The sequence below is a fragment of the Marmota marmota genome, unplaced genomic scaffold (assembly GCF_001458135.2).
Source record: "Marmota marmota marmota unplaced genomic scaffold, marMar, whole genome shotgun sequence".
Taxonomy (NCBI): Eukaryota; Metazoa; Chordata; class Mammalia; order Rodentia; family Sciuridae; genus Marmota; species Marmota marmota.
The window spans coordinates 327,814-340,762 of NW_025999982.1; the positions used below are offsets into that span (position 1 = coordinate 327,814).

General features: G+C 51.3%; 4 protein-coding genes across 10 annotated transcripts in view; 1 reads left to right on the plus strand and 3 right to left on the minus strand.

Annotated features, from left to right (window-relative positions):
• Window positions 1–511: 511 nt before the first annotated feature.
• Window positions 512–5,517, minus strand: Ly6g6c (lymphocyte antigen 6 family member G6C). 3 transcript variants are annotated; one of them, XM_048805036.1, is made up of 5 exons: window positions 5,416–5,517; window positions 3,991–4,217; window positions 3,336–3,445; window positions 1,861–1,971; window positions 512–1,201 (listed from the first exon to the last, which is right to left on the minus strand). In XM_048805036.1, exons 2-5 carry the CDS (start codon window positions 4,119–4,121, stop codon window positions 987–989), a joined length of 567 nt encoding a protein of 188 aa, XP_048660993.1. In that variant the 5' UTR covers window positions 4,122–4,217; window positions 5,416–5,517; the 3' UTR covers window positions 512–986. The 3 variants fall into 3 exon arrangements, with proteins under 3 accessions (XP_048660993.1, XP_048660994.1, XP_015343405.1); XM_048805037.1 differs by lacking the exon at window positions 5,416–5,517 and having other exon boundaries at window positions 3,991–4,487; XM_015487919.2 differs by lacking the exon at window positions 5,416–5,517 and having other exon boundaries at window positions 3,336–3,450; window positions 3,991–4,215.
• Window positions 4,585–8,033, plus strand: Mpig6b (megakaryocyte and platelet inhibitory receptor G6b). 3 transcript variants are annotated; one of them, XM_048805035.1, is made up of 6 exons: window positions 4,585–4,772; window positions 4,966–5,313; window positions 5,457–5,547; window positions 5,911–5,951; window positions 6,069–6,167; window positions 6,295–8,033. In XM_048805035.1, the coding sequence occupies exons 1-6, from the start codon at window positions 4,712–4,714 to the stop codon at window positions 6,309–6,311; spliced, it is 657 nt and encodes a 218-aa protein (XP_048660992.1). In that variant the 5' UTR covers window positions 4,585–4,711; the 3' UTR covers window positions 6,312–8,033. The 3 variants fall into 3 exon arrangements, with proteins under 3 accessions (XP_048660992.1, XP_015342932.1, XP_015342934.1); XM_015487446.2 differs by having other exon boundaries at window positions 6,088–6,167; XM_015487448.2 differs by lacking the exon at window positions 5,457–5,547 and having other exon boundaries at window positions 4,589–4,772.
• A 326-nt stretch (window positions 8,034–8,359) lies between these two features.
• On the minus strand, window positions 8,360–11,862 carry Ddah2 (dimethylarginine dimethylaminohydrolase 2). 3 transcript variants are annotated; one of them, XM_048805034.1, is made up of 7 exons: window positions 11,644–11,862; window positions 10,448–10,806; window positions 10,235–10,334; window positions 10,049–10,122; window positions 9,763–9,882; window positions 9,084–9,184; window positions 8,360–8,899 (listed from the first exon to the last, which is right to left on the minus strand). In XM_048805034.1, exons 2-7 carry the CDS (start codon window positions 10,742–10,744, stop codon window positions 8,746–8,748), a joined length of 846 nt encoding a protein of 281 aa, XP_048660991.1. In that variant the 5' UTR covers window positions 10,745–10,806; window positions 11,644–11,862; the 3' UTR covers window positions 8,360–8,745. The 3 variants fall into 3 exon arrangements, with proteins under 3 accessions (XP_048660991.1, XP_015342935.1, XP_048660990.1); XM_015487449.2 differs by having other exon boundaries at window positions 8,631–8,899; window positions 9,084–9,233; window positions 11,644–11,860; XM_048805033.1 differs by lacking the exon at window positions 11,644–11,862 and adding an exon at window positions 10,953–11,529 and having other exon boundaries at window positions 8,631–8,899; window positions 9,084–9,233.
• A 304-nt stretch (window positions 11,863–12,166) lies between these two features.
• Window positions 12,167–12,949, minus strand: part of Clic1 (chloride intracellular channel 1) — a 5,297-nt gene continuing 4,514 nt past the window's right edge. The window contains exon 6 of the mRNA XM_015487450.2: window positions 12,167–12,582. Within this exon, the coding sequence (XP_015342936.1) occupies window positions 12,421–12,582 (162 nt within the window). The 3' untranslated portion in view covers window positions 12,167–12,420. The remainder of the gene's footprint in view (window positions 12,583–12,949) is intronic.

The window sequence follows — 12,949 nt, forward strand, 5'->3', positions numbered from 1 at the left end:
TTTTTTTTTTTTTTTTTTTTTTTTTTTTTTTTTTTTTTGCAGTACTGGGATTTAACCCAGGGCTTCACACATTAGGTAAGCATGGATAGGACTATTTTGAATTGAAAAGGAAATATAAGTCCAGCGATAGGAGAGTTGCTTGGGTACCCTGGTTAGTAACTAGGCCAGGTAAGGCCTCAGATCCTAATCTGAGGCCCCATCCACATATCCCTCTCCTACCTCTCTGGGGAGACCTAAAGCCAGGCTGTATCTCCTCCTTAGCAGAATATCACTAGGGTGTGGCTAAATTTAGGATAAGGGTTGTTTCTCCAAACACTGGGACCTATGTGCCACCTCCAGACACTGAAAGACAGGATGGAGACCTGAAAAACCTGTTCCTTCATTTACATGAGCCCAGCCTCCCAGGGAAACTCCCTGAAAGACTCTTGGGTAAGGGGAAGGCGGGGGGTGGGGGTGAAGGTGCTGAGAGTGTTACATCCAGGGAGGGGGTTTGACACTTAAAGTCTTCTGAAAATGAATGCACAATTTATTAGACACAGACATTTATTACTCAAAATGGAAAAGATGAGTAGAGGGTTTGGTGAATCAGTCCCATAGAGTGAGGTCATCAGGTCCTTCCTGGGGCTTTCATTGGAGACGGGACAGAAGCCCCATTTCCGGCCCAGATCCCAATCCCTCCTCTCAAGGAGGGCACCTCAGAGTGTAGAAGACAAAGTAGAAGTCCTTCATGAGCCAGTGGAGGATCTGGAGTGGTCTAAAGGGAAAGACTCAGGAAAAACAGAACAGAGAGTACAGTTTAGGAAAAATAGATAGGGAGACCACTCTGGGCACTGTCTCATTAAAGAAATGAGAAGGGACTGGAGAAACACTCTTCAGAGGAAGGGGAGCCAGAGAAAGATCATTCTGGGAAACAGGAGATGTGGAGCCATAAGGAGAGAGGCTCTGGCTAAGGCAGGTGGGGAGGAAGGACAGCCACAGAGTGAGCCTCAGTGCAGCAGCCAGAGGCCAAGGCCAGCCAAGGAAGTGAGGAAAACCAGGGTCAGGGTGGGTGTGGGCCGGGGGGCTGGGCTATTGCAGTTGTCTTTGCTGCAGCAGGTGGTGTTATAGTTCAGGCCCAGCTTGTGGTTGGTTTGGTTGAAGGCCTCCCGACAGGGCTCTTCTGGTGTGCCACAGCGCAGGTTGGAGAAAACCCACATCTTTCCTAGAGGCAGGAGTGGAGTGGGCAGGGAGATCAGCTAGGATTGGCACCTGGCACACCTATGCCCACTCCCCACCATGTACACCCACCCAGGCTTCCTTCCTTCACAAATTTGCCCAGCCCTGCCCTTTATCTCTTCTCAGCCTATTTTACTCCTCTACCTCCTTATTCTGAACCCCAATCCTGATTGGCCATGAGGTCTTTGGGCCTGTTTTATCTCTCTTGAGGGTATTTAGTCAATTTGACACTAACACCAACATCACAGGATTGTCATGAACATTCATTGAAACAGAGCACATAAAGACATAGGTCAAGCTGGGCACGGTGGCACATTCCTATAATCCCAAGTCACTGGGAGTTTGAGACCAGCCTCAGCAACTTAGCAAAACCTATCTTAAAAAAAAAAAAAAAAAAAGAAAGAAAGAAAGAAAAAAGAAAAAGAAAGTTAGGGAGGTGGGAAGCACTGGATGTAGCTCAGTGGTAAAGTACCCATTACCACACATGCACACACAAAAAAGCCCAGTGCCTGGTATATAATCATTTTGGCCAAATGTCATCATTGCTATAATTCTCTGTTCCATCTTAGTCTTAGCCCTGGTTGGGTCTCAGTCCCAGACAGAGTGTCCCACTTGTCCCTCTTCCACTATAGAGGCAGATATTACCGAGGTACACATTTGTTGTTAGGCACTGGTGTCCTGGCTCCAGACGGCAGGACTGCCGGTCCACGCAGCCCAGCACAGGGACTTTGTAGCAGGAGTGACAGCGGATATCAGCTGGGGAGAAACAGGTCAGGCTGAGGCATGGGGTGTCTAAGCTACCTGGGGGTAAGCTGAACTGGGAATGGGGGTGTAGAAGAGCCTATGAAATAGGTGCACTGATCTGTTTGGTCCATGGGACAGAGCAGGTGAGTGATGCGGTGAAAGTGGCAAGTGGGTGACAGGTGAGGGTGGAGTTGTTCTTTGTGAAAGGCTCACACCCTAAATATCTTCCTCCACCACACCCCATTTGGGATGAGTCAAGAGGAGCACAACTACCAACAAAAACATGCGTCTGGGGACAGCTGGGATGAGAGGAAACTGTGGGGAAGGAATGGGGAAAGGAGGGAGAGGATAGAGACTTGAAATAGGAAGAAATAAGAAGAATAAAAATGATGGGATTATGATGCCTTAAAAAATGGCTTGGAACTTGAGGCTTCAAGAAAGCCACCTGTGGCCAACTTTAGCAATTTACTCTTCACCTTGTGGGGCAGCCAAGAGTGTGGGTGGAGGAACCAGTCCTGAATGGAGTCCTCTTTACTACAGCTCTCTGGCAGAAGGAATAATACCTGAGAGACATTTCATCAGAATCCTTCTTAGCAGATTACCAGAAAGGAGAGGGTGGGTACAGAAGATGGCACCCCCAGTGTTCCTGCTTCAGCTAATTCAAGGCATGGGCATGCAAGATTTGGCAAAGGAGAGGTCAGTCCAAGAGTGGAGAGCCTGGAAATAAAACCCACCTCACTCTAGGGGTGAGTGGCCCTGGCATCCCCTCCCTAGGAGCTTTGGGGAAACTCCCTGGTTCCCCAGAAGGCTTTAAGAAGTTACTGAAACCATCCAGAAAGCCTGTGTCCCTGGTAGGGGTGAGAATATGTAGCTCAGGGAGGAACAAGGATACACTAGGAAGAGCCACAGCTGAGTACCTAAGTCCAGGGTGGAGTAGATGGAGAGGGTGAGGTCTGAAAGAAGCCTGGATCTGGAGGCTTAAGTCTGAAGACACATCCCGCTGTCTGCAGGAGGTGAGAGAAGGCAGTAAGATGGATCCAGGAGAATTGTGGATTGAAATGGGGCAAGCCAGGGAACTAGATATCAGAGTTTCCAAGAAGTGGGCACCTTGGAGTGAGAAAGAGACCTGGAGCCCTCGCAGGTGAGAAAAGTGGCACTTTCTTGGGGATGAGGAGGAATATGATGATGGAGACCTGGGTCCTTGAGAAATTGTGCAAGGAGCCTGTAACAGAGAGATCTGGTCCTGGAAACATAGGAGAGCTGAGCCAGTTGGGGCTGAGGGTTTTTGGGATCATGACTAATGGGTGGTACAGGCAGGGCAGGGAGGTTGAGGTCCTGACAGGTGAACCAGGTTCTTGGGGGCCACAGGTACTTACCTGAGACCCAGCAGAGCAGAGCAGACAGGGTGAGCAGAAGAAGGCCTTTCATGGTGAGGGTCCCAAGAATGGTAGTAGTCACAGCCGTTGTCAAGAGATTTTCAGGGATCCTGCTCTGGGAGTTGAACGGCCTTTTTGGAATTTATAATCCCAAGGCCCCTCCCTTCTCTGCCTCTGCTGGCACCTCCCTTCCTATTTACACTGTGCTGACCAGAGAAAAAGACTAAGGATGGGGAGAGGCTGAGCAGACCTGGCTGGGGAATGGGGATGGGTGAGAGGGAAGGGGAAGGGGAAGTGCCACTGGTGGCCAACTCCATTTTGGTTCTTGGTTTCAGGATGCCCGGCTGAAAGCCCTGTCTAGTCCTCTGAAGGAGAGTCACCAAAAAGCCTCTATGATTTACAATGACCATAGTGGCAGCTTCTGCTAGTTCCTAGGAAACAATGGAATGTGGCCCAAGCTGGATTGCCGAATTTGGATCCCTGGGGGGCACTGGCCAGGATGCAGGCAGAAATTAAAGATGGAAGGGATTGAATTAATCTTTACTCAACCCTCATTTGGTCTTTCCCACCCCAGCCCAACCACAGGATGAAGGGTTTGTGACATCATGGAGGGTTTCTGTGATGTCCTGGGGATAGGGGAACTGAGGCTGCCTACCTTCTAAAGAGTTGCTGCTTCAGGCCCCCTAAAGGTTTGAGGGACCTCACCCCTCCACATGGGCTTGATGTGATCTTGATGGCTCCAGTCCAGTGAAGGCTGCTGGAGTAACAGGTGTGGGACATTTGCATCTGCTCCTAAAGGCCTCCCCAGTCAAAACTTGTGGACTTGGGTGGGGTACTGCAGGCGGGGAAGGACAGCGTGGGCACAGAAAAGTGAGGTAGAAGCTAAAATAAGAACAGAAGTAGTAAAAATAATGGTGAGCACTTAGTGTTCCTATGTCCATCATTGCTTTAGTTGTTTTACAGGTATTACTTTAGTTCTCACAATGCTGTATGAAATAGGTGTGTTCATCTTCATTTACAGATGAGCAAAGAGGCAGCAGTTAAGCTACTTGCCCACATCCAACAGTTCATAGATGGCAAAGTCAACATATGAACTCAGGACAGTGGAGCTCCAGAATTTGTCCCAGCTATCACTCTGCTGGAGGAGTTAAGTAGGCAGGAGTGCTGTGTAAACAGCCTATTACAAATTTTAAGTGGGCACTGTTTTAGGGCTGTGAGTTTGCCTGTGAGGATTCCTAAAGAGATGGAAGAATTGGTGGCCCCGCCCCTGCTCTTATCAGAGCCCCCAGTCCCGAGATACCTCAGTCCCTGTCCCCAGACTTCCCTCCGGTCTTCCCGCTGATTCACTTGCTGCCTCTCCCCACCTCACCCCAGCCATGGCCCTGGTTCTGCAGCTACTGCCTCTGCTGCTTTCGAGGGCCCACGGGGACCCGGGGGGTAAGCAATTCCGGGGAAAGTTGTGATGGTGAGGAAAGACTGAGGCAGGGGAAGGGAACACCTGAGGAGTCGCGAGTGTGTGAGAAGATCCAAAATGGTGGAAGGGCAGAGTGAAAAAAAGAGATGGGGTGGGGACAGTGTCATCGACCTGCCCCATGGACTTGTCCTAACCACCGTCCCCCGCCTCCCCTAGCATCTCTGGATGGACGCCCTGGAGACCGGGTGAATCTTTCCTGCGTGGGGGTCTCACACCCCATCCGCTGGGCTTGGGCGCCTAGTTTCCCAGCTTGCAAAGGTCTGTCCAAGGGACGTCGCCCGATCCTGTGGGCATCGTCCAGTGGGATCCCCACTGTGCCTCCACTCCTGCCCTTCGCTGGCCGCCTACGCTCTCTGGACCCTGGTATCCGGCGGCTGGAGCTGCTCTTGAGTGCGGGGGACTCGGGCACATTTTTCTGCAGGGGACGCCACGAGGATGAGAGTCGTACGGTGCTTCACGTGCTGGGCGATAGGGCCGATTGCAGAGCCCAGGGGCCTACGCACGGTAAGTGGAGATCAACACGTACGGTGGAGTTAACTCGGACACACTCCGGGGAGAGGGATGGAAGCTTTGCTGAGCGACAGAGCTAGCTCTCTGTGGTCGTACCCCTGACGTCTGCATCCCTCCCCGCCACGCTGTTTCCCTAGGGTCGCTGTATCCCCAAGTCCTGGTCCCGTTGCTGGGCGCTGGTCTGGTGCTAGGACTGGGAGCGTTGGGCGTGGTCTGGTGGTTGCGCAGGTGAGCACCAGGGGCGGGGCCTGGTTTAATAGGGCTTGACCAGAGGCGGCAGGGGCGAAACGTGAATTTTCGCAAAGAAAAGAGCTAGATCTGGAGATCCAGGCATGGTTTGGAGAACGCAAGAGGTCAACACTTGGGAGCGAGGCCGGAGGCTGGTGTACCAAGCTGGGCATGACTAGAGGAGTGAAGCTAGATGCGCCACAGGATCGGAGTGTGGGCAGCACTTTTTGTGTGGGAGGGGCCTAAGTTGTTTTGCTGGTCAGAGTGAGCAAGTTGCAAGGTTGTGGTTGGCGCCGCCTGCGGCCAAGGAGAACCAGCGCAGCAAGATTGGTGACTATTAAAGACTCTTATACTCCTTTACAGGCGCTCGCCCCCGCCTCCGCTTCCACCACTCCCCACATTTGGTAAGACTAACTCCTCCCCATTTTTCCTCTCCTACTGGTACAGTCCCCTCCCCTCAATTCGTGAGTTGGGCCCCTGTTGGGAGCAGACAAGTTGGTCACCTTCTCTCCATCCTTCAGCTCTGTCCCCCCCATATAGCTCCTTTGATGAAAGCCGAGCCCCAGAGACCCATGGAGGAGGAGGAGCCCAAGATTCCAGGGGACCTGGACCAGGAGCCGGTAAGGACTTGGGAATGGGAAAGGTGCTGGACGGAATCCCCCAGGAAAGTGGACCAAGAGGTAGGTCTGAATCTCAAGGGAGTCAGACTGCTGAGACCATCCTGCCTTCCTCCCTTGCCTCCTTCAGAGCCTGCTCTACGCTGATCTGGACCACAGAGCCCTCAGGAGACCCCGTCGGCTGTCCACAGTAGTCCCTGCTGATGCGTCCACTGTCTATGCAGTTGTAGTTTGAAGGGAAGCCCTCACTCCAAACTCTGTAGTTGGGGGCTTCCACCCCTCCGTAATTCCCACCCTCTTGATCTCTCACCTAGAGGAAGGCATCATGGGATGGAAATGAGCATGTCTAGGAGTCTGAAGGCCTGGGTTCTGGGCTATATCTGCTGCTGATCTTGCTCCTTCAGTTATTCTCGTCTTTCCTATAGCTTCCATGTCTCCTTCGCCCCTGATGTCCTCTCTAAACCTGAATCAAACCCTGTCTCGATATCTTAGTTAACTTCCCAATAATTGTCCTATCTCTTCCCTTCAGAATCAAGCCTTTGAACCAGGAGCATACATCTGCTTTTTTTCACTTTCTTTTTTCTTCTATCTCTACTACTTATCTGCTGAAATTGCTTATCTACTCTCCACAAGTTTGCCAGTGATGTTCTGATGTCCTAGGCTACGTTTTTTAGCACTCATTTGGCATGGCCTTTGATCACCCCCTTCTTTAAGTTATTTTACTTTGCTGCTCTTATCTTCCTCTAGATTCTTTTTCTTTGCTTTCTATCCCCATGGTATTCTCTACCATTCTAGGTTTGTCCCTTTCTTCCCCTTACCCCTCTTCTGGAAATCTCCTATCTGCAGGTAATTCTCAGCCTGCACCTCTAGAAAGACACTTAGAACTCTCTGCATCCCAGATCTAGGACATCCTGCCTGGCTGACCCCAGGCATTTTGCACAGTGTATCAAGCACAATTTATTGTTTACATTCTCTCTTGATCAACCCAGTTGACCAAGCCAGAAACCTGGAGTCATATGACCTCATTTCTCATTTCCACACAATGAGCCATGAAGTCTTGTCTATCTTAAGGTCACTGTCAAATCTTTTTTCCATGTCTAGTGCTGTCACCAGAATGTAATCTCCTCATTTCCTTCCTGGGTTATCCATAACTCATACTTCTGCTTTGCCCTCCTCTGAAGCCAGAGATCCTCTTCAAGTACTAACTTGCTCCTGACATCCCTTATTTTTAAACTGTGGTATTTTTCTCCTTAAGCTTCAGCTCTGGGTCATGGACCTTGGCTTTTTTAAAAAATATTTTTTGTAGTTGTAGATGGACAGCATGCCTTTATTTTATTTGTTTATTTTTTAATGTAATGCTAAAGATTGAACCCAGAGCCTCACAGTGCTAGGCAATCACTCTGCCACTGAGCTACAGCCTCAGCCCTGGACCTTGGCTTTTGATACAAGGTGATATAGCACTCTCTGGCTTATCTGTCATTCCATGTGCACGCAACATGCCAGCCTTAGAAAAAAATCTCCCCAGCCATCCAAAATGCCTCTGTCCAGAGTAATTCCTTCTTTCTGGATTACCCTTTTTTTCTCCTCTCCACTACCTGCCTGGCTAATTCTTATTTATCCTCAGGACTCAGTTTGTGTTGCCTTTTCTGAGAAGTTGTTCCTGAACCTCCTTGCCCTTTGCAGCACACACTTTGATACCTTACAGAGTCCCTTATTTTTCTCATAGAAAGAAACAGCTTCCTGTGAATTATTACATTACTATCTATATTTCAATTTGTAAGAAATGTTCATGTACTGTAAGTTCCCTGACATCTGGAGACTGACCCTTTTGATATCACTGCTAAGCTTCAGTAAATGAGTGAATGAAAATGATTGTCTCTGAAAATGTCATTTCTTCTTCTCTATCAAGTAAAGGTGGACTGTTAATCTACCAGTGTCTGAATCATCTGACATTTAGATATAGTCAGAGAGTGATCCACCCACACACTCCCTTTTCTGCCCTGGACAGACTGTGCACAATACAAATTCTGTTTTACCCATCTTCTGCCCAAGCACCTAGGACAGGGTTGGGCAATGAGTAACTGCTTAACAAGGGTTTTTTGAATGAAAGAGTTCTCTTTTCCAGCACTGACACCAGCTCAGGTTTCAGCCCCGCCCCATCCCTTTGCCCCAGGAAGACCAGCCACAGCACAATCTAAAAGGCCAATTCTATTTTATTGGTTCTGAGAGAGGACTCACCCAGTGGCTCCTATACTTTTCCCTACACTATGTCCCATCCCACCCCATCTTGGGGCCCTTTCCTGCTACTACCTACTTATCATCTATCTAATCCTCCTTCCCCTTCTATTATTATTATTTATTATTATTGGGTTTTTTGGGGGTGGGGCAGTACTGAGGATTGAACCCAGGGATGCTCTACCTCTGAGCTAAATCCCCAGCCATTTTTATTTTATTTTGAGACAGGGCTTTGCTAAATTGCTGAGGCTGGCTTCAAACTTGTGATCCTTCTGCCTCAGCCTTCCGAGTCTCTGACATTACAGGTGTGTGCCACCATGCCCAGCTCTCCTTCCCCTTCTAATTCCTATTTTGCTGGCCACCCAGAATCCCAAGCCAGGCCCTCAACTGTGGGGGCGTGTGCTGAGCACCAGGCAAAGGGAGCTGAGCCCAGCACCAGCCTTTTCCAGTTCTGAGCAGGATACAGGTACAAGGGTGACATCAGAGAGCTTCTGCAGTGCCTGCAGGGATAGTACAGAGAAGGGAGTAAAACCTTGAGTCTAGAGTCACCCTTGTCCAGCCACCTTATAGTGGCTCCACCCAGGTTTCTAGGTAAGGTACCCCTCCTTCCTCCCACTGGGAAAAATTCTTTTATTGGTTGTTGTTGGTAGTGGGTAGTGGTGGTGGAGCTCATACCCCTCTCACCTCCTGGCTGTTAGGCAAGTCCCCACCTCCACGATGCAGGAGGAAAGGGAGTGCACCAGGCAACCCAGGACGCAGAAAGAGACAGTCAGCAGCTGGGTCATCTGGGAGAGTCAGAGAGGCATATGGGTGATCTGTCAGCACTGCCATTGCCTGAGAGAAAGGAAAGAGGAAGTGTTTAAGTATCAGAGCTTTTCCACAATTGAATTTGCCTATCCTACCACAAACTAAGGGCCCTATTAAAGACTTGGGACAGTTCTATTTGTGGAATAATAGTGACAGCAAGTACATAGTCCTTACTATATGTCACACAGTGTTCTAATATGTCAGACAGTGTTCTGCTAATTTCTATCTTGTACTCTTTACTCAGATGCAGTCCTTTTCACCTGTAACCCTCTTTTGCCCTTCTCCAGCTCCCACCTGTCTGTCCCATCCATCCTACAAATCCGTTTAAATATCACCTTTAAGGAGTTTCCTAAAACTCTGGAAGAGCAAGTTAATCATCCCTGTTCCCAGTCTCCCTGCTCCCTGCCAGCTATTGTTATGTATCCCACCTGTTTACTTGGGTGATCTTTCATACTTAGATGGACAGCTTGGTGAAGGCTAGGGTTGGAGCTCCCGCCTCCTGAGTTTGGAGCCACGCCCATGGTCGTTGGCCACACCCCACCCCGCCCCTCCTCACCCTGACAGCTTTTTGGGCAGCGTCACTGCTGCCTGCTACCACAGTGCGGGGTCCCCCCATGCCACAGAGGCCACGCAGGTGAGAAGGGCCAGAGACCGGCACAGTAGAGACGGCGAAGTCCTGTGGAGAGCAAAGGCGAGGGTATTCAGGGTCGTGGGAGGGGTGAGAGGGGATACCCTCAAACATAGGCTGCTCCCAGGCTTCTTCCTCCTCCTCACGGAGTCCTCAGGCTACCGGGGCTCCTGCCTGCGCCCCACTCCCTCCCAAGGCTGGTACCGCTCCTCACCCGGAATGTGTCCGCCACGATCTCAGCTCCTCGGTGATTGGTCCACTTGGAGAGACCTACAAAAAACTCCCGGCCTGAACCCCCGGGAAGGCCACAAAGGTTTGATGACCTGAGTGAGTTGAAAACAAGGCCCGAGACATCCTAGGTCTCCCAAACTGCTTCCCTGTGCCAAGACCCCAGCCTCACCCGTGAAGAGAACGTCAGTGCCATCCAGAGTTGCGTTCTCATCCCCCATCTCCACAATTCGGAGACCCAAGTCCTGAAGGGCTTTGCGGACTCCATCAACCTTAGTGCAAGAGAAGAGTGCCGGCTCAGACACCCCAACTCCCAATTCTTTTCCCAAACTCGGACATCCAACTCCTCTCGCCCTTCCCCTTACACACCCACCCTGGCGCTCACCTCAGGTCTACGAGCCGGGCTCCAGGGCCGCGTGATTAGGGCCGTATCGCCTTGAATCACGGCTGTATCACCAATCAGCGGTCCTAGTGGCAGCGATTCCTCCGGAGGCAGTTCTAACAGCTGTAGCCCCAGTCGCTGCCTCAGTTTACCCCCCAGCACCCCATGCTCCCTTTGAGCTTTGGCTAGGTCCAGAGCTGGAAGGCCAGCCCCTGCACTCTCCCCCGACGCCAGGCTCTCGGGGACACCCCGGATCAGGGCATGGGAGCAGCGACCCAGCCCCTCCCCCGGCGTCCCCATCCCATCCACACAGACGCCCTTTCCGGCCAAGCTGATTTCTGTTTTCTTTTTACTTCACCTGTCTGGAAGAAGAAACAGGGGGAAGCATAGAAAGAGGCATGAAGAGAAGGTCGTGGGGGTGAATAAGAGAGCCTGATTAACGGTGATTAAGAGGGTCTTCCTCCTGCCATCTCGGTGCCCCTCCCACTCCTCCCCACCCCCTCCAGACCTTTCTCTTCGGTGGACCCTGCTCCACACTGCAACCCCATGAGTCTGCTTCTTTAAGAGGAGCCCATGGAACAAGTCTTAAATCCCTAATCTCCAAAACACCTGTTGCCCCTGTTCGGGGGCTTCAAAAGGTCCCTGCTGGGCGCCCCTCTTGGCAGCCGCTAGGATGCGCTCACTCCCCAAAAATGCGGCGGCCCCGCCCCCTTAACCCTCAGCAGCTCGCAGCTGGAGGGACCCGAAGTCTGGCCAGGGACCCACACACAGGGGTAATGGGGCAGGAGGAGAAAGCTGGGGAGTGAATCAGGACCCAGGACAAGAAGTCCTTAAACCCCAAGGGGAAAAAAAGGAAGAGAGAGAAGAATTAAGAGTCCAAGGAGTTAAGCATCCTCTCTCCACCCAGGCCAGTCACGCTGTCCCTGGCGCGACCCAATATAAACCAGACCTAGTCCCGGAGGACTGGGAGAGGTCTACATCGAAATCCGGGAGGCGGGGAAACGGGGGCGTGGTTCCGGGGCGCGGGCGCCACTCCTGGCCCCAAGACCCGGTACCCCTGTCCATCTTCCACCGAAGTCCACCCGGCCCAGCTCCAACCCAAAAGCCAGCCTCCCGCACACTCCTTTCGGTACTGGCACAGGCCCGGTATCCCCAAATACCAGCTACGGTCCAGGGGTCACCCATCTCCCCAGACTCACCTCCAGTGGTCACTCCTGCTGCGCTGTGATCTCGGCTGGGGCCCCACCCCCAGAGGGTAGGGTAGGGATATAAAGGAATCCTAGTCTTCAAGACAAGAGACTGGGAGCTCTAGCTTTTGAGGGGTCCCTGGGTTGGCGAGTTCACGTCCTACGACGGGGCGGGGGCGCTTGGGTCTGGCGGCTCCCGGGCATTGTCTAAGCGGGACGGGGCGGAGCCTTACAAGGCCACGCCTATTCCGCTCTGCGATGCCGCGCCCATTCCACCACGACTGAGCTCCCCTTCCCTGAACTCGGCACCGCCCCCCGAGCGCGGACCAGGCCCACCCAGATCTGGCTAGCCCTATCGGCCAGGAAGCAAATGCGGCATGGACCAGAAGACAGCACTGTATTGGACTGGCACTAAAAAAACAGACGGAAGCCCTGGAACAAATATCCCTTTCCTTAATTCCTGGCTTCTGCGCTGAGCTCAAGATCACTGACCCACCCCTAATTTGGTGTCAACTACACTCCAACTCCGTTTTGTGTAAAAACAACACTACATTTTCACTACGTATTTTATTACTGAAATAAGTTGTCCTACCCACTCCACCCCACAATAAAAATCTTACCCTTATTCCCTTCCACCCCCCAAACTCGCCCCCCCCCCAGTCCTGCACAAGTGCCCCAGGATTCTCTGTCCACTGGCCATTTTGGAGTGTGTCCATGGGAAGCAACGTGGAAACCACCCTGGGCCTCTGTAAAGAACATGTACGGGGGTGAGGGAGCCCCAGAAATGGCCTATTTGAGGGCCTTGGCCACTTGTTCATAGGCCAACTCGATCTCTTCATCATCTGGACAGGTGGAGGCGAATTCTTCCCGAGCATAGGCATTGCTCAAGTATCGATGAACTCCTCGAAAGGCCTCAGGGATGGTGAATCCCCTGTACTTCTTACATACCACCTGGAGATGGGAAGAGGAGAGAAACCAAAATGTAAACCCCAGGGAAGACAAGTAAAAAGAGGAATTGCCAGGCACTGTGGCACACACATGGCTGAGGCAAGAAGATCATAAGTTCAAAGCCAGCCTCAGCAACTTAATGAAACCCTGTCTCTAAATTATTTTAAAAAGGGTTGGGGATATGGTTCAGTGGTTAAGCATCCCTGGATTCAATCGCTGGTACCAAAAAAAAATAAGTTAATTTAAAAAGGGCTGGGGATGTAGCTCAGTGATTGATCGCCCCTGGGTTAAATCCCTGGTATTAAAGGGGTGGGGGAGAGGAATTAACTTGAATTTCCACAGTGGGTTGTTTTTTTTTTTTTTTTTTTTT